The following is a 23,422-nucleotide window of genomic DNA, read 5'->3' as shown; positions in this document are numbered from 1 at the left end:
GAGGATGAGGAGTTCATCCCCCCGCCCCCTGTCCTCACCGAGATAGACCTGGTGGACTCCAAGAGACCCCCCGAGTTACCCCCCCGCTCCCCCCGCCCGCCCAAACTCAACCACCACGGCCACTCCAACCTGTCACAGATCTACTCCATCACCAACTCTCCCCGCTCCGTCCGCTCTCCGTCCCCCCGTTCTGTCCGCTCTCCCTCCCCGCGCTCCAACTGTTCCCACTCCCACTCCCCACGACCCTCTGCCTTCCGTACCCACTCCCCACGCATCCTCCGCAGAACAGAGCCTGGCTACTGCGCCCTGCCAAGCCACGACAACCAGGTAGGCTGGCTTCCCATTGACTTACTGCAGGGTTACAGCTACCACTAGTCCTAGGGCTCAATCCTAACTTCTTGTTTATCATGTATTGATATCAATGGAATATTTGTGTGAACGTTTGAGTTGGATGGTCCTTTGATGGCCTGTCTCTGACTCTATTTCTCTTTGTCTTCCCAGATCCCCACACTCCCTCGCTCCCACAGAGAGAGAGACAGAGGGGATAGAGACAGAAGGGAAAGAGACAGGGAAAGAGACAGGGAAAGAGACAGGGAAAGAGACAGAGAGAGAGATAGAGGAAGAGAGAGGGAGAGACTGCGGGGGCGAGACAGCGACCGATATCAGAGCGAGACAGAGGAAGAAGAGGAGAGGGATAGGGTGCTGGATGAGGGGAGTCAAGGAGAAGAGAGTGACGACACTGCTTACGACCGCAGGAACACCATCCTGCCCTGCGACCTGCCCTGATTGGGACGCCTCTATGAAAACACTTCTGTTTTACCACAGTTTTACTACACTTCCCCCAATTTACTGCACTCTACCACCTAGTACCACTGTGGTGTTTTTGATAGATCTCTGGGTTGGTGGATGCAGTGCTCTACAAATGGTTACTATTTAGCAGTTGTCTGATTTGAGTGTTCTTGTGTGATTTGAGTCCTGTTTGACATGATCAGGGATCAATATGCTTGCTTTGAGCGATGACGATATTTATGTTGCTGTGGCAACACCCTTTAATAATCTTTTAAAATAGAGTCCATGCCCTAACTTTTGCGCTTCAGTGTGCTGCAGAAGGGAGCTTTAACTTAGTGTTGTGTCCTCTGTCAACCCAGCTCTATTCTCTGATAATCACTGTCTTGTTCTAATCATTTCAGCCAGCCAGTTCCTCAACCTAACCTCTACCCTCTAGCGTGGCTGAGAGAGATGCTGTACTGAGATCTTGGTGTTCAGTGTCAGTTAACGCACAATCAGAAATGTTCTCTTCTCAACTTCCAAAAGGTCATCTGTAGAACGTCATCCATCTCCAGCTGTACTGCATAGAATGATTCAACAAATAAATACTAATACTTCTACTTATATGTAAGTTCAAATGTGAGATAAACTTGCGTGTAGCAACTATATGTAATTAAAGGTAACAAACACACTGTAGTCAAACTATTTTTATACTATTCTACCTCCTCTCCCTCTTCTCTCCCTCTCCTTGTCCTCTACAAACTTCCCTTGACTTGTACCTCAACTTGTACCTCAACTTGTACCTCAACTTGTCCTGAAATGACAATCCTAATACGGTTATTGTTGTTAATATTGTTATTTCTCAGTATTTATGTATGTGGTTAGTCATTTTCTGTCATTGTCTGGTGTCTGAAATGATGGTTGTTAGTATTTTTATAAAAGATTTCCAGCACCACAGTCTGTCAGTCTGTGTTGCACAGCAGTCTGTTTTCATTTTGATTCATGTATTCATTTAATAGTTGTTTCATTACTCTTGTACTTTAATTATTTATTGGTTAATTAAGAGATATTCTCATTGGTTCTGTCATATTGATTTGTTTTCCTCTGTCCCTCTGAAATGCCTTTCGTTGAAGGTCATTACTGCCTACCCAAATCCTTCGTCTTAATGCAGGTTTGCAGATCCAGGTTGTGTGTATATTGTATGTAATAAAATCTTAGAGATCTATTTAAATTACAATGACAAAGATTTGGTTATTTCTGTACCTTGTGTAAAAACTGTGTACAGATTTGTACTACAAAAAGGGGACACGCGTCAATATTTTGTGACTAAAGACAAGGATATTACTGGACGTTCAAGCTGCAACTGACACACCAAACCTCGAACACACACACACACACACACACACACACACACACACACACACACACACACACACACACACACACACACACACACACACACACACACACACACACACATTGATGAGACAAAGGCACACAGAGATATCAACACACTTAATCCTCTCAAAGAAGAGTTGGGGAGGGAGGGAGGGAGGGAGGGAGAGAGCGAGGGATGGGAGAGGAGAGGAATAGAAGAACGGCAGATGGCCAGAAAGACGTCAATCCAACTCATTCTTCCAGACAGCATAGGGCACTGTGGGTAATTGCAAACAGGACTGACGTTAGTGTTGGGACCCTGCACGTCACAGAGAGAGGAGGAGAGGATGAGAGAAACAGGTAGATAATAAGGGAAAGCTTCAGGCCACAACAGGCCACCACCACCTAATAAAGCCAGTGAACAGGGACAGACATGCCTCGACTCTCTGGGTGAAGGTATTCAACAAAACAGACAAACTATGATTAATTTATTTTCGGCTCACATACAGGAATTCCTTACACAACAAGATTGCCACTTGTATTTTTTTCTCAATTCAATGAATAGCAACCAAAAACAAGCATAAATCACTCAAAACCACAAAATGAGTTGTCCATATATTACAGTAGAAACCTCTAACCCACAACACGACATCGGAATGTCAGCCTACCCGGGGGGAGAGGGGGGTCAGGGTATGTAATCATTGGGACAGTCATCAAGCAGTGAGGGCATGAAGAGACTCATCTGCTCAAACCGTCAGTGTTGCTGAAAACCCATTCATTTCAACTTCACTTCAGTCTGGCTTTTCTCCAGTTTTATTTAGAAGCATTTAATTCTCTCTTTTAGCAACAGTCACTGAGTTTCCTCAGTCCTCCCTGGCAGAGTAGAGGGCATGGAACTGGTTGATGTTATTTCCATGTAGAGGATGGTTATTGATATCATTGCATTAGTGTCACACTTATCGCATATTTATTTAATCCCACCTGCACAATTCACCATTTCTGCCAACTAGGCTTTTTTCCCAGTGAAGAATGTTGCAGAAAGAAATGCATTACAGACATGAATCACTGTACTTATGGGAATGTTTTGTATGGTTGTCCCATAAAATGTATGTTGTTTGTATAATTCGTTATAGTTTACATAATTATTTCAATCTGCAAAATACACAGTACATGTTTCTTCTGGCTTCATGGCTCAGAAGAAGCAACCACAGAGTCCTCAGTATGATGTCCCTGAGCTGGGATGACTGGGAGGATTTGCACTGAGTGCTTTGACCTCTAGAGACTAAAGAGATAATTGCAAGGAGGTAAATCAACTCAATGCTTTGGGGTGTGTGTGAAGTGGGAACTCAAATTATCCAATCTGCTCTCTTACCAAATTAAACAGATGGTATCTAAATCTACCAGAAATATCAGACATTTAACATATTATGTCAACATTTTGAAAGACTTGACATTTTGGTTGTTGTTTTTTAGATAATTGTTTTGTGGTGAAGTGGGCATCTGCTGACTCATCTCCCCTCCGTTCACAAAACAGGGACTCATTTAGATAACTGATAAAATACCATCTTTATTAAATACAACAAATATAAACAGGGTTCACAGTCATAGAACACATACTGGTAACCACACCCACACACACACACACACACACACACACACACACACACACACACACACAGTCATAGAACACATACTGGTAACCACACCCACCCACACACACCCACCCACACACACACACACACACAGTCATAGAACACATACTGGTAACCACACACACACACACACACACGTAGAACACATACTGGTAACCACACACACACACACACACACACACACACACATAGAACACATACTGGTAACCACACACACACACACACACACACACACACACACACACACACACACACACACACACACACACACACACACACACACACACACACACACACACACACACACACACACACACACACACACACACTGGTAACCACACACACACATATACACATACACACACAACCCACTCTCTTATACAATCTGTGAAGCTCACAATCTCTGATCATAAGAACATATTTATAAAGCACATTATAAACACTGAACACTGTGCAAAGCATTTTGTTCAGACACATTCTAAGTAGGCAAGGTAATAGAGGCACCATGGTAACATGGACAGGGGCAGGGATGTGTCTTTGGATGACCAGTAAAGTACTTCTACCCAGTCGGGTGAGTATGGATTTAGGCCAGTGGTATCTACTAGTGTTAGCCCTGCACAGCCATTGGGAGGAAGGGTCAGCTGGAAGCCTGACAGGTCCAGGATCAGATTTCCCTGCCGCCCAGCCTAGCTGTCTCCATTACACACTGAAAACTCTCCACTGGCCCAGGACCAACACTTAGGGCTGCTCTCTGTTTGCACCACAGCCTCCAAGCTGATTTCTTTGTGTTCCACGTCAACACAATATCACTGCAGAGCATTTCTGCCATAGCTTTCAGAGACGGGTGTCCAGTCCCATCAGGACATTCAGAGTGTTTTTACACATAGTCCTCTTTAAAAGAACTGATCTTTGAATGAGGACTCAACTCTTTTGTCAGTTCACTTCACCTGTTTTGTGGTCCGAGTCCTCTCTGCATTGGCATTGCCATGCTTAGAAAGGAACCAAGATCGTTTTCCAAAATTCACTCAATGCATTCCAGGCTTTTACAAAGTGCAGTGCAGGACAAGCCATTCCATCAAAACGTGTTATCGGACAGCTATAAATACCTGCTTACATTTTGGAAGCTAATAAACTGCATTTAGTGAAAAAAGGGGAGAAATAATCATTTTAATCAGAAGACACTATTTACACGTAAATATTATTGGTAACAGAATAAATAGCAGAAGAATAACTGCAGATTAAATAATACTGTAATTGAAAATTGTACACCAAATGTAGGCTACCGCCCTTTTAAGAGCTAGAATTGATTTTGGACCCTATGTTGTGATTCTCACCAAATATATTGTTGTCTTCTCACACTATTCAAACCCCACAATCAAATAAACAGTTGTATGAACATCTCTTAGCCTATAGACCACATATGGCAAACAAATAATCTGAACTAAAAACTAAACATTTCGGTGGATTCTTGACAATCGCTAATTTATTTTACCTTTATTTTAACTAGGCAAGTCAGTAAAGAACAAATTCTTATTTTCAATGATGGCCTAGGAACAGTGGGTTCCTGCCTTGTTCAGAACGACAGATTTGTACCTTGTCAGCTCGGGGATTTGAACTTGCAACCTTTCGGTTACTAGTCCAACACTCTAACCACCAGACTACCCTGCCGCTAATCAATATAAAAAAACATCACGTTTTTTTCCCATGAACCTGCGCATCCACTTCTCTCTTTTGTGGCACCAATGTGAGTGTTTACGGCAGGGAAAAAATGCTGCAGTAGTCTAGTGTGTCTCGCGGAAATAATGACAAGTGAACCTGGGGAGCTTGTGTTCACATTGCCCTAAAAAAGGAACCGCACCTCGGAATTCAAGAGAACCGAACTCAGACCAGCTCTCGAGATGATCTCAGTTCGGTTCGCTTAGGGGGCTCTTCTGAGGGGGTCTGAGTTCGGTTCGCTTAGGGGGCTCTTCTGAGGGGGTCTGAGTTCGGTTCGCTTAGGGGGCTCTTCTGAGGGGGTCTGAGTTCGGTTCGCTTAGGGGGCTCTTCTGAGGGGGTCTGAGTTCGGTTCGCTTAGGGGGCTCTTCTGAGGGGGTCTGAGTTCGGTTCGCTTAGGGGGCTCTTCTGAGGGGGTCTGAGTTCGGTTCGCTTAGGGGGCTCTTCTGAGGGGGTCTGAGTTCGGTTCGCTTAGGGGGCTCTTCTGAGGGGGTCTGAGTTCGGTTCGCTTAGGGGGCTCTTCTGAGGGGGTCTGAGTTCGGTTCGCTTAGGGGGCTCTTCTGAGGGGGTCTGAGTTCGGTTCGCTTAGGGGGCTCTTCTGAGGGGGTCTGAGTTCGGTTCGCTTAGGGGGCTCTTCTGAGGGGGTCTGAGTTCCTTTGGGAGTGTTCACACTGCACAAAAAAATTTGCAAACTGCACTGGGTTCACAAAAATGTTAAAAACGCCCTTAGTCAACCCTCCACACATTAAAAACGGCCCTGTGCATTTAGCTAGCTAGCACACAATAACAAATAAAATGGCACTGCAATTCACTCATGTCTTAAAAACAACAACATTTACAATTGCTAGAGTTGTATGTACTGTATAGACTGTTATTACAATCGGGTAAATATATAATAAATAAATATACATTCTGTTTCAGCTTTTTTTATTGTCAATATGATGGCATCATACTCGAATCTCAGTGACATTAGCAAAAAGCAAGCTGTCACAATATCTCTGCCATGGTCTCATCAGTTCTGTTTGTAGTAAACGGTGTAAGCCATTGACGGTGCAAGCGTGCAAGTAAGTCCATGAGTAAAATAGTAATTTTTTGTATCTCTTCTCCTTTACTTTGCCATCCTCCTTTATCTTTCTCTCTATTTAACTTAGAGGCAGAGTACCAGGGTTGTATTCAGCAGATCCTCTGTCTTTCCATCCATCCTGTCTCACACCTGAGTGACCAGGGGTTCCCTGAGGTACACGTTGCCTTTGTTCTCCCACCCGTCCTGCCCCGCACACAGTCCTGACAGCAGTGTCCCATTGAGGGGGTTACAGATTCCCTTGCAGTCACCCACATACAGGGGAGTGTAATCTCCCTCCCCCTCGTCTCTCTCCTCGTCCTCACCCTCCCAGACAGAGGTGCTGATGTGGGTGTACTCACTGATTTTCTCGAGACACTCCGTCTCTCGGTGATAGAAGTAGCTGAAGTTGGACACAATGACGGGGACTGGCAGGGAGATGGTGAGCACGCCAGCGATGGCACACATGGAGCCCACCAGCTTGCCCCCCAGAGTCGTAGGGTACATGTCCCCGTATCCCACTGTCGTCATGGAGACCACGGCCCACCAGAAGGCCTCGGGGATGCTGGTGAACACCGTGTCGGGACTGTCCGCCTCGGCGAAGTAGACAGCGCTGGAGAAGAGGATGACTCCGATGAAGAGGAAGAAGATGAGCAGGGCCAGCTCTCTCAGGCTGGCCTTCAGAGTCTGGCCCAGGATCTGCAGGCCCTTGGAGTGACGCGACAGCTTGAAGATCCTGAACACCCTGACCAGCCTAATGACCCTGATGATGGCCAAAGACATGCCCGGGTCCTTGTTGGAGGTTTTGTCCCTGGCCAGCTCTGTGCCCAGAGTGACGAAGAAGGGAATGATGGCGAGGAAGTCGATAGTGTTCATCACGTCCTTGAAGAAGTGGAGCTTACTGGGGGAGCTGGCTAAGCGCATAATGAGCTCAAAGGAGAACCAGAAGATACATATGGTCTCCACCTGGAAGAAGGGGTCATGGAAAGCACTGCCAGTGGGAGGGACCAGGATGGTGATGTTGGGGAGGGTAGGATGGGGCTGGTAGGTGAATTTCTGGGAGAAGGAGAGAGGGAAAGTGAGTGGTGTTAGAAATGAAGCAGGAGAGATTGAGGGGAGGTAGAACAGTGAAGGGGGAATGAGCGTGGTTTAGACAAGAGATAACGTCTGCTTCCAACTCACACCCTCCAACACATAGATCCCCTGAACGCAGCTCACTCTCCAGATCCCAATCACCTGGATTCTAATCACCTGTTCACACACCTGTATGTCATTATCACACACTATTTAGTTCAGTTCTTTGCACCCTATCACGGTGAGGTTTGTTTTGTGACAGATGTCTTTTAGAGCGCTGGTGTTCCTGTGATTTAATACACCCGTGTATGATCATTTTTGCCTGCCTCACCAACGACGCCTTTTGCCTATTCCCTGTCTGTACTTTAGCCTATCGGATTTCCTGTTACCTACCTATTGCCTGATCTCCCGGACGACGTTACTAGCCTTTTCCCTGCCTGTACTGTTGCCCTTTTAGACCCCCTGTGCATGACCTTCTGTCTGCCTCTGGACCCAGCTACCTGCCTCCTCCTGTGGTCCTTTGCAATAAACACCTGCTGCGCCCTGCGCTTGAAACCAGCTCTCTGTCTCCCCTCGTGTTCATTACAAGGGTAATGAAGGACATCAATGAATTAATAAGAAATAGTAAAGAGGGACGGTTAGACAGAGGTTCGGGGAGAACCATGATGACTACAGTAAACATGAGAAGGAGGAGATAGGGAGGAGAAGTGATTATTTTAAAGGTGGCAAAGTCTTTCCTCAGCACATGTGGAAAATGTATCTGTCATCACGGTCTGATTAAGACTGTGATAACTGTAATACTGTGTTAACATAACTTCACTTGTGTAATCACACTCTCTCTCTCTTTCTTTCCGCAGACTTTGATACAAATGTGTTTGGTCTCTATATTTAAACAGAAGAAAAACATTATAGTGCATGACTGCATGTGACAAAGGCTAATGTTACAGCACAGCGTCTGGACTGACGGAGGAATCTGACACTTCATTTCATCCTGACAATGTTTTCTAAGAAGCAGTCTTGGGGTTCAAAGTGAGACAGTCAAATTTAGGTTTTATGGTATGTCCAGCCATAAGACGGATTGGAGTCAAATGGCTCATAATGTTCATTACCTATGATAAAATTATAGTGAAGCAAAAGTCTATGATCCTCTGTTTGTGTGTTAGTGTGTGTCTGTGTGCCTGCATGAGTGTGCCTGTGTGAGGTACATATACAGCAGTTGTTTGTTTGTGCATATACTGCATATGTTAATCTTTATGTAGAGGCCTGGAATGCTTTTACCAACTGAAATGACAGTGACATTTGCCCTCACATTTGTCACCCACTTTAGTTCTCCTCACCTTTATGAGGTTCAAAAGCCATGATCACACTGCCCCGACAGACATTCTCACTCTTTGTCATCCAATAAGAAAGGTATAACAACTAGCCGCTCATTCCAAATGGTCACAGAACCATACAGCATGTCTGTCAATACTGAATGCAGTGTCTAGAGCTACCGTTGCAACGGAAGGTGATCGTCTTGTAAAAGACAAGGATTTATTTTTCACCTATGCTGCCATTTTGAGTCTGTACAGAGCACTGTGTGTCTTATGTCAGATGTTCTGATCATGTGAGTGTGTGTGAGTGACTGAGTGAGTGTGAGAGGTCGGGTGTGTGCATATGCGCTTCGGTAAGACCCACCGTATACCTTGTGTTCTGTGCTTTTGCATGATCCCTCAGAATCCAAAGGCAGCTAAGCCAACCTTGTCGGTAACCCACTTGGCGTGTGGGGTTCATTTCATTTTGTGCGAGTCATCAAATAGGTGTTCTGTACTACTCTTTCCATGCCTCTTTCAGTGGGTATGAGTCAGTGTGTTTATTAATGGGAACCAACGTTTACGTGTTGATGTGCTCTTAGGGTTGTCCTTACGCTATATATAGCTCCTTTAGATCTCTCAGGAGTAACGTGAGACACGCTCCTCTCCACTCTCCTCTTTTGCACTCCACTTTCACTTACTCTCTCTCTCTCTCTCTCTCTCTCTCTCTCTCTCTCTCTCTCTCTCTCTCTCTCTCTCTCTCTCTCTCTCTCTCTCTCTCTCTCTCTCTCTCTCTCTCTCAGTTTATATGTTCCTATCAACTCCATCTATTCCCGTACGGAGTCATCTTGGCAGTGATCCTGGAGCACCAGTCAAAGTGAGACACAGATGGACAGTGATCTGGAGATACCATCAATAAAGCATAATGTTCTTTGTGCAGTCCATATTTACCCCTCCCTTCCTGCCCCTCATCTCTCTCTGTCCCACCCCTTTTTCTCTCCCGCTCTTACCTGCGACCTCCCTCTTTCTCTAGTTCCCTAACTGTGATTCTCTCTCTCCTCCAACCTATCTCTCCTGTTTTCCTACCACACTTTCGTTCGCCCTCTCCTCACCCCCCACTCTTCCCAATCCTTTCCCTCAATTTTAACGACATGACTAAAATAATCTCAGAAATTTCTCTGTCCTGTGTGTGTGTGTGTGTGTGTGTGTGTGTGTGTGTGTGTGTGTGTGTGTGTGTGTGTGTGTGTGTGTGTGTGAGGGTGTGTGTGTCGCATGTTGTGTTTAACCCTGTAAGGGGCCTGTGTCGTCACACATGTAGTATTTATGTTCCACAGGGTGACATCTGTCATTGACTTTCACCAACTGTCAAACACTAACTGTCATCCTTCACTAACTGTCATCCTTTACTAATTGTCATCCTTCACTGACTGTTGACAATCACCCCATCATCAGTCTCCCAATGTGCTAACCTCTGTTCTCTTAGCACCCTGTCGAGATGCATTCCTTACTCTTTCATCCTCTCTTCATTCCTCTCCTTCCTCTATCTGTGCTTTATGCACATCTCCCGCAGCCTCTCCTTTCTCCTGGTCCCTTTGTTTGTTTCCTTTTCTACCATTCTCTGTTTCTCTTTCATTCTCTCTCTCCTGTGTGTCATTTCTGTTTGGCCATCAGGCCCCTGGCTCCACATCGGTCCCCTCTCACCTCTCGGAGCTCCTTCTCGTTCCTGAAGTCAGGCAGCGTCTCCAAGCAGAAGATGGCGATGGACACCACAATGACCATGACGCTGATGATGGCGATGATGCGTGCGCCCGAGGAGGATTCTGGGTGCTCAAAAAGCATCCAAACCTTCCTCTGCATCTCGTTCTCAGGCAGCGCAGGCACCTCCTCCTTGGGGAAGCCCTCTTCCTCCTTGAAGCGTTCCATGATCTCCTCACCAAGCTCATAGAAGCGCAGCTCATCCAAGAACACATCCAGGGGCACGTTGGCAGGCCGCCGCAGCCGCCCGCCAGACTGGTAGAAGTAGAGGATGGCGTCGAAGCAGTTCCGGTTCCGGTCCAGGAACAGCTCATTGCGCAGAGGGTCAAAGTAGCGAATTCTGCGGTTAGGGTCCCCCAGGAGGGAGTCAGGGAACTGGGCCAGAGTGCGGAGCTGTGTCTCGTAGCGCATCCCCGACACGTTGATGGCTAGCCGCTCCGTCAGGGCCCAGCCCCCCCTCCACAGGGAGCCTGAGCGACGACAGCTTTCCCTTTTCCCCTCAACCCTCTCCTTTTCACTGCCGTTGTTCTCTGTCTCCTTCTCTCCCTTCTCCGCCTTGTTGCGCTGGTCCTTGGTCTCCTTGTCGCTCTCGCTCACCTCCTCTGGGAGATGTTTCTTGTCTCCTTCTCCTCCTCCTTCACCTCCACCCTTGTCATGGTTCTCCATTCCTTGGTCTGTCATTCAACTTCTATTTAGTTCTTTGTGAGGACAGTTTGTCCCCTTACTCTAGAGAGAAATGCACAACACTGCTGAAGTTATCAAGAGACATATCAGGTACTGCAGAAGAAGAGACATATCAGGTACTGCAGAAGAAGAGACATATCAGGTACTGCAGAAGAAGAGACATATCAGGTACTGCAGAAGAAGAGACATATCAGGTACTGCAGAAGAAGAGACATATCAGGTACTGCAGAAGAAGAGACATATCAAGTACTGCAGAAGAAGAGACATATCAGGTACTGCAGAAGAAGAGACATATCAGGTACTGCAGAAGAAGAGACATATCAGGTACTGCAGAAGAAGAGACATATCAGGTACTGCAGAAGAAGAGACATATCAGGTACTGCAGAAGAAGAGACATATCAGGTACTGCAGAAGAAGAGACATATCAGGTAAAGGCAGATAAAGAAGTGGGAGGAGAAACAACTCACATTATTGGCAATTTTAATACTCATAATTATTTAACAGAAATGTAAGCTTTAAGTAATTTATGCCAATTCACCCGCAAATACACTACCAGTCAAGAATTTTAGAACACCTACTCATTCAGGGGTTTTTCTTTATTTTTACTATATTCTACATTGTAGAATAACAGTTTTGCACACTCTTGGCATTCTCTCAACCAGCTTCACATGGAATACTTTTCCAACAGTCTTTAAGGAGTTCCCACATATGCTGAGCACTTGTTAGCTGCTTTTCCTTCACTCTGCGGTCTGACACATCCCAGACCATCTCAATTTGGTTGAGGTCAGGGGATTGTGGAGGCCAGGTCATCTAATGCAGCACTCCATCACTCTCCTTATTGGTCAAATAGCCCTTACACAGCCTGGAGGTGTGTTGGGTCATTGTAACTGACTTGCCTGGTTAAATGAAGGTTACATTTAAAAAATAAAAATGTCCTGTTGAAAAACCAAATGATAGTCCCACTAAGCCCAAACCAGATGGGATGGCGTAATGCTGTTGTAGCCATGCTGGTTAAGTGTGCCTTAAATTCTAAATAAATCACAGACAATGTCACCAGCAAAGCACCCCCACACCATAACACCTCCTCCTCCATGCTTTATGGTGGGAAATACACATGTGGAGATCATCCGTTCACCCACACAGCGTCTCACAAAGACACGGTGGTTGGAACCAAAAACCGCCAATTTGGCCTCCAGACCAAAGGACAAATTTCCACCGGTCTAATGTCCATTGCTCGTGTTTCTTGGCCCAAGCAACCCTCTTCTTCTTATTGGTGTCCTATAGTAGTGGTTTCTTTGCAGTAATTCGACCATGAAGGCCTGATTCATGTAGTCTCCTCTGAACAGTTGATGTTGAGATGTGTCTGTTACTTGAACTCTGTGAAGCATTTATTTGGGCTGCAATTTCTGAGGCTGGTAACTTTAATGAACTTATCCTCTGCAGCAGAGGTAACTCTGGGTCTTCCATTCCTGTGGCGGTCCTCATGAGAGCCAGTTTCATCATAGCGCTTGATGGTTTTTGCGACTGCACTTGAAGAAACTTTCAAAATTCTTGAAATGTTCTGTATTGAGTGGCCTTCATGTCTTAAAGTAATGATGGACTGTCATTTTCCTTTGCTTATTTGAGCTGATCTTGCCATAATATGGACTTGGTCTTTTACCAAATAGGGCTATCTTCTGTATACCCCGCCTACCCCGCCTAACTGATTGGCTTAAACACATTAAGAAAGACAGAAATTCCACAAATGAGCGTTTTAGAAGGCACACTTGTTAATTGAAATGCATTCCAGGTGACTACCTTGTGAAGCTGGTGAGAGAATGACAATAGTGTGCAAAGCTGTCATCAAGGCAAAGGGTGGCTATTTGAAGAATCTCAAACACAAAATATATTTTGATTTGTTTAACACTTTTTTGGTTACTACATGATTACATATGTGTTATTTCATAATGTTGATGTCTTCACTATTATTCTACAATAGTTCAAATAAAGAAAAACCCTTGAATGAGTAGCTGTTCTAAAATTCTTGACCGGTAGTATGCAAGACACATTTTACAACTACAGTACAGAATAACAAATAAAAGCATGAACTAGACAGGTGTTTATTTCAATCAGAACCTTTAACCTTTATGTTCGGTCAGAATTACTATTTCTTTAATCAGAAGGTTAGTCTTTACAGTCAACACAGCCATTATTAGAATAACATAGAGTCCTACTCATAAACATCCTAGTTACAAGCCCAAGCATATTATTGGTGTTATTATAAGCATATTATAAGAACCATATTATTGGTGTTATTTACAAGAAGCAGCCTGCACTGTTCCACTCACCCCTCTGTCAGTCAGCTACTGTTGATAGAGACTAATTATTCAAGAGAATCACGGTGCCTCCACTACTGTACCTCCACCACAGGGTATCTGTCTGCCTGTCTGTCTGTCTGTCTGTCTGTCTGTCTGTCTGTCTGTCTGTCTGTCTGTCTGTCTGTCTGTCTGTCTGTCTGTCTGTCTGTCTGTCTGTCTGTCTGTCTGTCTGTCTGTCTGTCTGTCTGTCTGTCTGTCTGTCTGTCTGTCTGTCTGTCCCTCCCTCTGGCCGTCTGTATGTCTGTCCGTCCGGCCCTCTCTCTGGCCGTCTCTCTGTCTGTCTATCCCCTGTTTGATCTCTCCGTAAGTCTCTATCTCCCACCTCCCTAGCTGTGTCAGGTCGGGGGGGGGGGGGGTCTGGGGGGGGGCACCATGGCTCCTTCAGGGGTAGTGTTAATCTGTCTGCTGATACCCCACCCTGGGTGAAGTGAAGATAGTTAAGCTTGTTTGTAGGTCACAGCCTTCAGTCTCTCCCCTTTGCTCTCTCTCATGCCTACTATTTCTCTGGAGAATGCTGTCAGGTCGAAATTCAATCCACTGCCTTCTCTCTACAACCTCAGCATGGTGTCCTCTTCATACCCCCACAACCTAATGTCAGCCCCCTGCCTCTCTCTTAAAGTCTTTAATTTTCCCTCTCTCCCTGTCATAAACAAACACACAAAAACACACACACACACACCGTCCTCAACACATGTACTGATGTCCTCACGAGACCCAAATGAACACCCATAAAACCCCAGTGAGAATGTATTTTGGAGTTCCATTCTGGCTTCAGTATTTATATTGCTCCTGACTAGGGCCCTGTGTTTTTCTGACCATGTCACCTTACCAGGAAACACACAGGGCGCTAAACGAGTTATGTAGCAGAGCCAATGCATTTCCTGGTGAGGTGTGGTCAGGAAAAATGTAGGGCCCAAGTCACATTTACAAACATGTTAACACATGTTATGAGACCAAACAGTAAAACTGAAAGTCTACAACAAAAAGCCATGACACTCCTTTTCTGATTATCCTTTCATAAGCCTTTATTCAGTTGGCTTAGTGTATGTTATAGTATAGGGTATGGTGCACACGTGTCAGACAGGTAATGACTCACAGGTGTTGTGTCAACAAAAATGTAAGTGACACATAGTGACCACTGTAAATTGTCAACAGCATTATTTCTGGGCTAGAAAAAGGTTAAATGGGGCGGCACGTAGCCTAGCAGTTAAGAACGTTGAGCCAGTAACCGAAAGTTTGCTGGTTTGAATCCCGAGCCGACTAGGTAAAAAAATATATTGATGTGCCCTTGAGCAAGGCACTTAACCCTAATTGCTCCGGTAAATCGCTATGGATAAGATTGTAAGCTAAATGACTCAAATGTAAATGTAAAATAAGAATTGATGGTTGAGTTAACTATTTAGAGACGTGTGCCAGTTGGAAGGGGGGAAAAAACAAGTGAAATGTATAACAGTTATAACACTGATATGAGGTGGATTTTACAGGAAAGTGAGCATTAAGGTATTTAAAGTATTTTTTGTTATTATGCATTAAACAATTGCAAAAACCATCCCATTGGCTTCTTGGTTAATTGATGAATGTAATGGCTTATTTTTTCCATTTCAGAATATGCCTCATACATAGACTGAGATACCGGTATGCATGTTGACACAGCAGGTTGCAGCACCAGGATGTGCTTAAACTACAAGTCCCACAAAGCCGCTCACCTGTCTTCACAGGCGACAACAAATCCCATGATTTTTTGAGGAACTTGGAGGAGGGAAGAGAAAGTTAATGTAGAAAAGTAAAAGACAAAAAGACAACGGGAGGGATGCAATTATATATTTTGCTGCATGTAAAGAAATAGAATAAAAAGTGTAGCTTGGAAAGAGGGCAAGTAACTTTGTTTGCGGCATTCGACCAACACAGTCAACCAGGTAGTGGCGGTTCTTTGCGAACGTATCATCACTGAAATCATCACCCGTGACGGGTTGGCTCTTGTGAGCATGTCAGGCAGTACATTGCGTTACGGAGACAAAGTTGTCATTGTGACCGGCGGGTCCAAAGGGATTGGTAGAGGGATTGTTAAAGTATTCGGTAAGAATCAAAGTTGCTGATTTGAAGTTAGTTTGTTGAGATTTGAGCAGAGTGAGGTAACGTTACTGGGGAAACAATAATGTGCTATTCTGTTGTTTTTTCCCCAGTGGAGAATGGAGCCAAAGTTGTCTTCTGTGCAAGAGGGGGTGAGTGGCTGCATGTTTATTAGATTTTTTTTGCTCAGATTAAAGTATACCATTGCAGGTGTGGTGGAACTGGTGGCTTCTACGGTTGTGGCTAGATGGAGTACAGCTACGTACCAAAAGTTGCATGTTCGAGTTGCGTCGGTGACAACTGTAGGATTGTAGCTAAGCCTAACCTTAAACTTTTTCTCCTAACTTGCTACGTTAATTATCCTAACCTGCTACTTTAATTCTCCTAACCTGCTACATTAATTATCCTAACCTGCTGCATTAGTTCTCCTAACCTACTACTTTAATTATCCTAACCTACTACTTTAATTATCCTAACCTGCTACATTAATTCTCCTAACCTGCTGCATTAGTTCTCCTACTCATCTAGCCACAACCGTAGAAGCCATCAGTTACAAGAAACCATCAGAATCACCACACAGGTATTAATAATGTGTCTGAGAATCTTAATTCATCAGTAATCCATTATTGAAGACTTTATGAATCATAAAAAAATCCCTCTCTACATCATCTTTACATTGCATATTCATAAGTTTACTGTATTCTTATTATATATATATATATGTGTTTGTTTTTTTTACAGTGGCAGCAGGACAGGCTCTAGAGGCCGAGCTGAACCGGGCAGGGCCAGGGTCATGCAAATTTGTACCTTGTGACATCTCCAAAGAGGAGGACATCAAGGTAGGGCTTCTGGGCAAGGACTTATCTTATAGGGCAGTGAAATGAGAGTCAAATGATCACTCATATGCACAATATTTCAACAGAGTTTATATCCTCATTCCTCAATGGATCACATGACCTGTGGTTTATCAGAATGCTTACTATAACATTTTGTATTGTAATCTACACTCCACCTATCTTTAGTCTTTGTTGGATTTCCCTGTCTGTGAAAGGACTCTTCTCCACTGAGTTTACTCACAGCTCTAGCAAGCCCCTTGCTCCTCATTTGAAGGTCTACTTATAAACTGCTTAGAAATCACTATTAAAGGCCCAGTCGGTCATTATTTGAAGCTCTCTGTGTTTCCTGTTTTCTTCCCCTGTTTTTTTGTGCTTGCCTCCCAGACTGAGAGTTCGCTCAGGCATTGAGGTCTGTGCTGACATACATTTATTAATTAGTTTAAAAATATATATATATACAGTTGAAGTCGGAAGTTTACATACACCTTAGCCAAATACATTTAAACTCAGTTTTTCACAATTCCTGACATTTAATCAGATTAAAAATGGGCTTTAAATTGTTTAACTTGGGTCAAATGTTTTGGGTAGCCTTCCACAAGCTTCCCACAGTAAGTTGGGTGAATTTTAGCCCATTCCTCTTGACAGAGCTGGTGTAACTGAGTCAGGTTTGTAGGCCTCCTTACTTGCACATGCTTTTTCAGTTCTGCCCAAAATGTTCTATAGGATTGAGGTCAGGGCTTTGTGATGGCCACTCCAATACCTTGACTTTGTTGTCCTTAAGCCTTTTTGCCACAACTTTGGAAGTATGCATGGGGTCATTGTCCATTTGGAAGACCCATTTGCGACCAAGCTTTAACTTCCTGACTGATGTCTTGAGATGTTGCTTCAATATATCCACATAATTTTCCATCCTCATGATGCCATCTATTTTGTGAAGTGCACCAGTCCCTCCTGCAGCAAAACACCCCCACAACATGATGCTGCCACCCCCGTGCTTCACGGTTGGGATGGTGTTCTTCGGCTTGCAAGGCTCCCCCTTTTTCCTCCAAACATAACGATGGTCATTATGGCCAAACAGTTCTATTTTTGTTTCATCAGACCAGAGGACATTTATCCAAAATTCCGATCCTTGTCCCCATGTGCAGTTGCAAACCGTAGTCTGTCTTTTTTATGGCGGTTTTGGCGCAGTGGCTTCTTCCTTGCTGAGCGGTCTTTTAGGTTATGTCGATATAGGACTCGTTTTACTGTGGATATAAATACTTTTGTACCTGTTTCCTCCAGCATCTTCACAAGGTCCTTTGCTGTTCTGGGATTGATTTGTACTTTTCACACCAAAGTACGTTCATCTCTAGGAGACAGAACGCGTCTCCTTCCTGAGCGGTATGACGGCTGCGTGGTCCCACGGTGTTTATACTTGTGTACTGTTGTTTGTACAGATGAACGTGGTACCTTCAGGCATTTGGAAAATGCTCCCAAGGATGAACCAGACTTGTGGACGTCTACAATTTATTTTCAGAGGTCTTGGCTGATTTCTTTTGATTTTCCCACGATGTCAAGCAAAGAGGCACTGAATTTGAAAGTAGGCCTTGAAATACATCCACAGGTAGACCTCCAATAGGCTAATTGACATAATTTGAGTCAATCAGAAGCTTCTAAAGCCATGACATAATTTCCGGGAATTTTCCAAGCTGTTTAAAGGTACAGTCAACTTAGTGTATATAAACTTCTGACTCTTTGGAATTGTGATACAGTGAATTATAAGTGAAATAATCTGTCTGTTAACAATTGTTGGAAAAATTACTTGTGTCATGCACAAAGTAGATGTCCTAACCCACTTGCCAAAACTATAGTTTGTTTACAAGAAATTTGTGGAGTACTTGAAAAACAAGTTTTAATGACTCCAACCTAAGTGTATGTAAACTTCCGACTTCAACTGTATATATATATATATATATATATATATATTGGAGTGGACAGATAGATGAAGCCTCATCAGACAATTAAAATGTATTAGTGATCAGACTAACACTGTAAGACGGAAGCTTTCCATAATGTTTTACATTTAGGTCATTTAGCAGATGTTCTTATCCAGAGCGACTTCTTTTTTTTCTACACATCCAATCATCAATCAGTGTCCAGACCCTGGTGCTTGTGAACAATAGTGACATTGCTATAACCTGTTTTGTGTGTTTGACTGAGGGATGTGTGTATGTTTCTATGTTATTTTAGTGGTGTGTCTAGCTGGTTTTTCAGCTTAGGCTCTATGTAGCAAGTTAGGTAGGTACATAGTTAATGGGATCATAGGTCCACATACCTGGAGATAGAAATTATAAACGTCTTACACAGTGTTGTGGTCAATGACAGAGTGCAGTCAACTCAACGTATGATATTCTCTCTGCAGAGGTTGATTTCAGTGACAGTGGCGCATTATGGTCAAATAGACTGTCTGGTCAACAATGCTGGGTGGCGTGAGTATCTGTTATCATTTTGTATGAGAATTGATGTTGTTAAGGAAATTATATATCCACAAATCAGCTGATAGTTGGTATACCAAGCCACGTCCAGGCATTTATTTTTATTATTATATATATACTTTTTTCTCCCCAATTTTGTCATATCCAATTTGGTAGTTATAGTCTTGTCCCATTGTCCGGAAAAACAACCCCGCCAAGCCATACTGCTTCTTGACACAATGCACGCTTAACCCAGAAGCCAGCTGCACCAATGTGTCAGAGGAAACACCGAACAACTGTCAGTGTGCATGCACCCGGCCCGCCACAGGAGTCGCTAGAGCGCGATGTGACAAGGACATCCCGGCCGGCCAAACCCTCCCCTAACCCGGACGACACTGGGCCAATTGTGCGTCGCCTCATGGGTCTCCCAGGCACGACCGGCTGCGACACAGCCCGGTATATAACCATATAACCCGGTATATAACCAGGATCTGTAGTAACACAGCTAACACTGCGATGCAGTGCCTTAGACCGCTGTGCTACTTGGGAGGCCCTGGCAAGCCATTATTTAAACAGGCATATTCAAGCATTAAAAACACATACACTGAGTGTACAAAACATTAAGAACACCTTCCTAATATTGAGTTGCACCCCTCCTTTTGCCCCCAGAACAGCCTGGACTCTACAAGGTGTCGAAAGCTTTCCACAGAGATGCTGGCCCATGTTGACTCTAATGCTTCCCAAAGTTGTCTGGATGTCATTTGGGTGGTGGACCGTTATTTATACACACAGGAAACTATTTATGGTGAAAAACACAGCAGTGTTGCAGTTATTGACACAAACCGGTGCGCCTGGCACCTACTACCATACTCTGTTTAAAGGCAGTTAAATATGTTGTCTTGCCCATTCACCCTCTGAATGGCACACATACACAATCCATGTCTCAATTGTCTCAAGGCTTAAAAATACTTATTTAACCTGTCTTCTCCACTTCATCTACACTGATTTGAAGTGACATCAATAAGGGATCATAGCTTTCACCTGTATTCACCCAGTCTGTCTGATGTGGAAAGAACAGGTGTTCCTAATGTATTGTACTTAGTATATACCCTTTGCAGCTTGCACCATCAAACCGATCACCTCCTGATCGTCACACCCTGACAAAGTTGCAAGTCGCAACGTGGATGTATTTTTAATGCTATACTGGTTTTCATCGTTTTTTAAGATCTGCATACGTTTTTGTACCACTTAACACTTTTTTTGTGGATATGAAATGCATGTTTTTTCCCCCTATTCTACAATTCACATACTCCATAAACATTTTTATTAGTGTTTATGCTGTATTCATTGAGTTCCCTCAATTTCATCCCCTTTCAGACCCACCTCATAAACCCACAGATGACACTACTGCAGATGAGTTCAGAGATCTTTTGAATCTTAACCTCATCAGTTACTTCCTGGCCTCCAAAGTAAATAATTCACTCATTATATTTACTTTACTGAAAGCCTTCAGGTATAATGCTTTATTACTTGTTATAAGCATGTATGAGCCTTAATAATGGGTTATTATATAGCTTATAATATGTTTTATTCATCAAGGGATCTCCCCACCTCTCTCCCCTCCTCAGTATGCCCTGCCCCACCTGCGCCAGCGCCAGGGGAACATCATTAACTTGTCCAGTCTGGTGGGCTCCATTGGTCAGAAAAATGCAGCACCATATGTAGCCACTAAGGTGAACTAAAAATCTAGATAACAGTATGCATCAGTACTTTATTCCACTGTTTGAGGCTTGGAGAAGTAGGCCTAACAGGGGTGATGTGTCTTTTTTCCTCCACAAGGGGGCGATCATTGCCATGACAAAAGCCATGGCTGTGGATGAGAGTCGGTACCAAGTGAGAGTCAACTGGTGAGTCGAACTGGCATCTGTATCCATTTACAAACTTTTTTGATTTTCTACTTATTTTTTTCTCTTGCCCCTTTGTCTGTCCTGTTTTAAAAATACTTTGGTATTTTTCCACTTTTTCTCTTATCTCTAGCTCTGTTTGCTGCAGTCTAAATGTGTATTATCTTGTAGCATCTCCCCTGGTAATGTGATGACACCTCTGTGGGAAGAGCTGGCTGGACAGACTGCAGATACCTTAGCTACCATTAAAGAGGGAGAGAACGCTCAGGCAAGTGCTCACTGGACAGGAGCCAATACAAGATATACGATGAAATATAAGATCTGTTACAATTACATATTTCAGAATGCATTGAAAAGGGAGGGTTGGTAAAGACTTCCTAATTTCACTTGCATCTCTCATCTTGATGAACCTGATGCCTTATCTTTAACATTCTTCCTAATCTCCAACAGCTGCTTGGTCGAATGGGGACAGAAGCTGAGAGTGGGTTGGCTGCTCTGTACCTGGCTGCTGATGCTACGTTCTGCACTGGGATAGACCTGCTGCTTAGTGGAGGGGCAGAACTCAACTACGGCTACAAGAGCCAGGTCCCATGAGCAGGCCTGTCACTCCGGGCCTTGTGCCTACCTGACCAATAACAGGACCTGTTATGTTCTATTGCCATCCTGCTTGAGATTATTGAACCAATCACCCTGTTTTATCCATTGCCATGGGATGTAGAGGTGCTGGAGATGGTACAGCACCCCCTGGTGGTGAGAGCTGCAATAATTTGTGTTGCAATAAAAACGATTAAACTATTTTTTCCGTTGCATTGTTGATATAAATGATAATGGGATTGGGGTAGGGGGGAGAGAGAAAAAACATGGAATATGTATATATGGGCCCTATTTTGCACGGAGTAAGCTGTGCGCTCATGATATGCTCCTATCTATTCAGTGTGGTTGGTTTGGAGTTGGACACGCTCTGCTGTACGATATACCATTTAAGTTAATTCGGGTCTGACCCTTCCATTCTCCATATTCTATTCTTTCCCCCTTGTGGTGGATATCAAGTGATCTGGAGCAGTTTTCGCAATCGTTTTCCACTTACATTTTCTATTAGTTTACAATTCTAAACTTGGCGTAAAGGGAATGGGAACAAAATCAAATTGCGTTCTCTCGCACTTGGCTCGCAGGCCTGCTGCTGCCAATGTCAAACACGTGGCCGTACTAGTCAACTAGTCTAGCAAGCAACACAGTGCAAGTGACGCTTTCCACCCGCTGGTGCTGGATCGTGGTGAGCAATTTTCTCCGCGATGGATCGCATAGCTGTTCATTTGTGCTCAGTTTTAATTGGCACAATCTTACAACGGCCCTCTAGTTATATTTCTCTTAACCCTCCTGTGTTCCGGTCGAATTGGACCGATTTACAAGTTGTCTCTCTGAAAAATGTAGTTCATTTAATCCGATTGTCATAAGGTCCCATGACTTTGTCCACACGGGGCGTCTGAACACACAAAATACATTTAGATGATTTTCATTACATTTTGGGTGTTTTATTTAACCTTTGTACATCTTCAAGTTTGTGAAATTCAAGTTTGGAGAAGCTTACAATTTATCCTACCATTTCTACCGATCTTCATACCAGTTATGATTATCATATGCACATTTTCGTGGAACAGTTTCATTTCAATAGTAAAGTTTCCGTTTCTCAAAATCATTGTCACGTGGCTAATAATACAAATCGGGATTAAAATGATAAAACCCCCAAAAGTTAAAATTCCACTAATGGGAGAGCACCAGCCTCTGCCATATGAACACACTGATTCACACTGGCAGCTAAATAAATTAGCACATGGAACTATGAGATAGCCTATAGGCCAATGTAGCAGTAGGACTATATTTTACACTGTCAACTAAGTAAAAGACATAAAGCTGACAAATAAAAACTGAAAATGTCCTGATTAAAATGCAAGGTTCTTTCAATTTCATCTATCTTCCCACCGCCTGTCTGCCTCCCTTTCTATCTGTCTTGATTTAAGATATCACTAGTGAAGCCAACATTGCAACACCGCTCAACATGCCTTAGATAGCTCTTTTTGTCCCCCCCTGGAGCCTCCAGAGACGAAACCTATCTCATCGTCACTCAATGCCTAGGTTTACCTCCACTATACTCACATCCTACCATACCATTGTCAGTACATTGTGACGACCCTCCCACTCTATCTGCCGAATTCTTTCTCTTTGCTCTTGTTTTCCTTAATAGGATGTGGATGGGCTGAGCCGGGAGGGTCGTCAGAGAAATGGCACACACCTGGACTCAGGTGTGTCCCAGGATAAATACACCACTTCCCCATTCATGGAGGAGACTCTCCATGCAGACATCTTTATAGATTTTGTTGTGGTATTTTTGTGGCCTTTTGGTTGTTTGCTTTGGCACCTTTCAACCCC

At 43.9% G+C, this 23,422-nt stretch overlaps 3 protein-coding genes across 4 annotated transcripts in view; 2 read left to right on the top strand and 1 right to left on the bottom strand.

Moving 5' to 3' along the window:
- The window catches only part of LOC139565192 (excitatory amino acid transporter 2-like), a 13,670-nt gene extending 11,687 nt beyond the window's left edge, over window positions 1-1,983 (top strand). Inside the window, exons 9-10 of the mRNA XM_071385342.1 lie at window positions 1-327; window positions 502-1,983. The exon at window positions 1-327 is cut by the window's left edge and continues 112 nt beyond it. Of these exons, the coding sequence (XP_071241443.1) occupies window positions 1-327; window positions 502-786 (612 nt within the window). The 3' untranslated portion in view covers window positions 787-1,983. The remainder of the gene's footprint in view (window positions 328-501) is intronic.
- A 4,437-nt stretch (window positions 1,984-6,420) lies between these two features.
- On the bottom strand, window positions 6,421-13,852 carry LOC139565191 (potassium voltage-gated channel subfamily A member 1-like). Its single transcript, XM_071385341.1, has 3 exons — window positions 13,703-13,852; window positions 10,638-11,417; window positions 6,421-7,626 (listed from the first exon to the last, which is right to left on the bottom strand). The coding sequence occupies exons 2-3, from the start codon at window positions 11,370-11,372 to the stop codon at window positions 6,718-6,720; spliced, it is 1,644 nt and encodes a 547-aa protein (XP_071241442.1). The 5' UTR covers window positions 11,373-11,417; window positions 13,703-13,852; the 3' UTR covers window positions 6,421-6,717.
- A 1,610-nt stretch (window positions 13,853-15,462) lies between these two features.
- On the top strand, window positions 15,463-21,792 carry LOC139565032 (17-beta-hydroxysteroid dehydrogenase 14-like). Of its 2 annotated transcripts, XM_071385040.1 has the most exons (9): window positions 15,463-15,808; window positions 15,916-15,954; window positions 16,544-16,641; window positions 19,040-19,106; window positions 20,469-20,560; window positions 20,720-20,824; window positions 20,931-20,998; window positions 21,167-21,263; window positions 21,446-21,792. In XM_071385040.1, exons 1-9 carry the CDS (start codon window positions 15,718-15,720, stop codon window positions 21,587-21,589), a joined length of 801 nt encoding a protein of 266 aa, XP_071241141.1. In that variant the 5' UTR covers window positions 15,463-15,717; the 3' UTR covers window positions 21,590-21,792. The 2 variants fall into 2 exon arrangements, with proteins under 2 accessions (XP_071241141.1, XP_071241142.1); XM_071385041.1 differs by lacking the exons at window positions 19,040-19,106; window positions 20,469-20,560 and having other exon boundaries at window positions 15,469-15,808.
- The last annotated feature ends 1,630 nt before the right edge of the window (window positions 21,793-23,422 follow it).

Source organism: Salvelinus alpinus, chromosome 36 (genome assembly GCF_045679555.1).
Source record: "Salvelinus alpinus chromosome 36, SLU_Salpinus.1, whole genome shotgun sequence".
NCBI classification, from domain to species: domain Eukaryota; kingdom Metazoa; phylum Chordata; class Actinopteri; order Salmoniformes; family Salmonidae; genus Salvelinus; species Salvelinus alpinus.
Note: the sequence above shows the minus strand (reverse complement) of the source record. Positions and strands in the feature narration are given on the sequence as shown.

Excerpts from the sequence above, each read along its gene's own strand:
- LOC139565032 (XM_071385040.1), top strand. The coding sequence starts at position 15,718 with ATGTCAGGCAGTACATTGCGTTACGGAGACAAAGTTGTCATTGTGACC. Across the intron at positions 16,642-19,039 it reads CCAAAGAGGAGGACATCAAG|AGGTTGATTTCAGTGACAGT; the intron begins GTAGGGCTTCTG and ends TTCTCTCTGCAG. Across the intron at positions 21,264-21,445 it reads AAGAGGGAGAGAACGCTCAG|CTGCTTGGTCGAATGGGGAC; the intron begins GCAAGTGCTCAC and ends AATCTCCAACAG.
- LOC139565191 (XM_071385341.1), bottom strand. The coding sequence starts at position 11,372 with ATGACAGACCAAGGAATGGAGAACCATGACAAGGGTGGAGGTGAAGGA. Across the intron at positions 7,627-10,637 it reads ACGAGAAGGAGCTCCGAGAG|AAATTCACCTACCAGCCCCA; the intron begins GTGAGAGGGGAC and ends TCCTTCTCCCAG.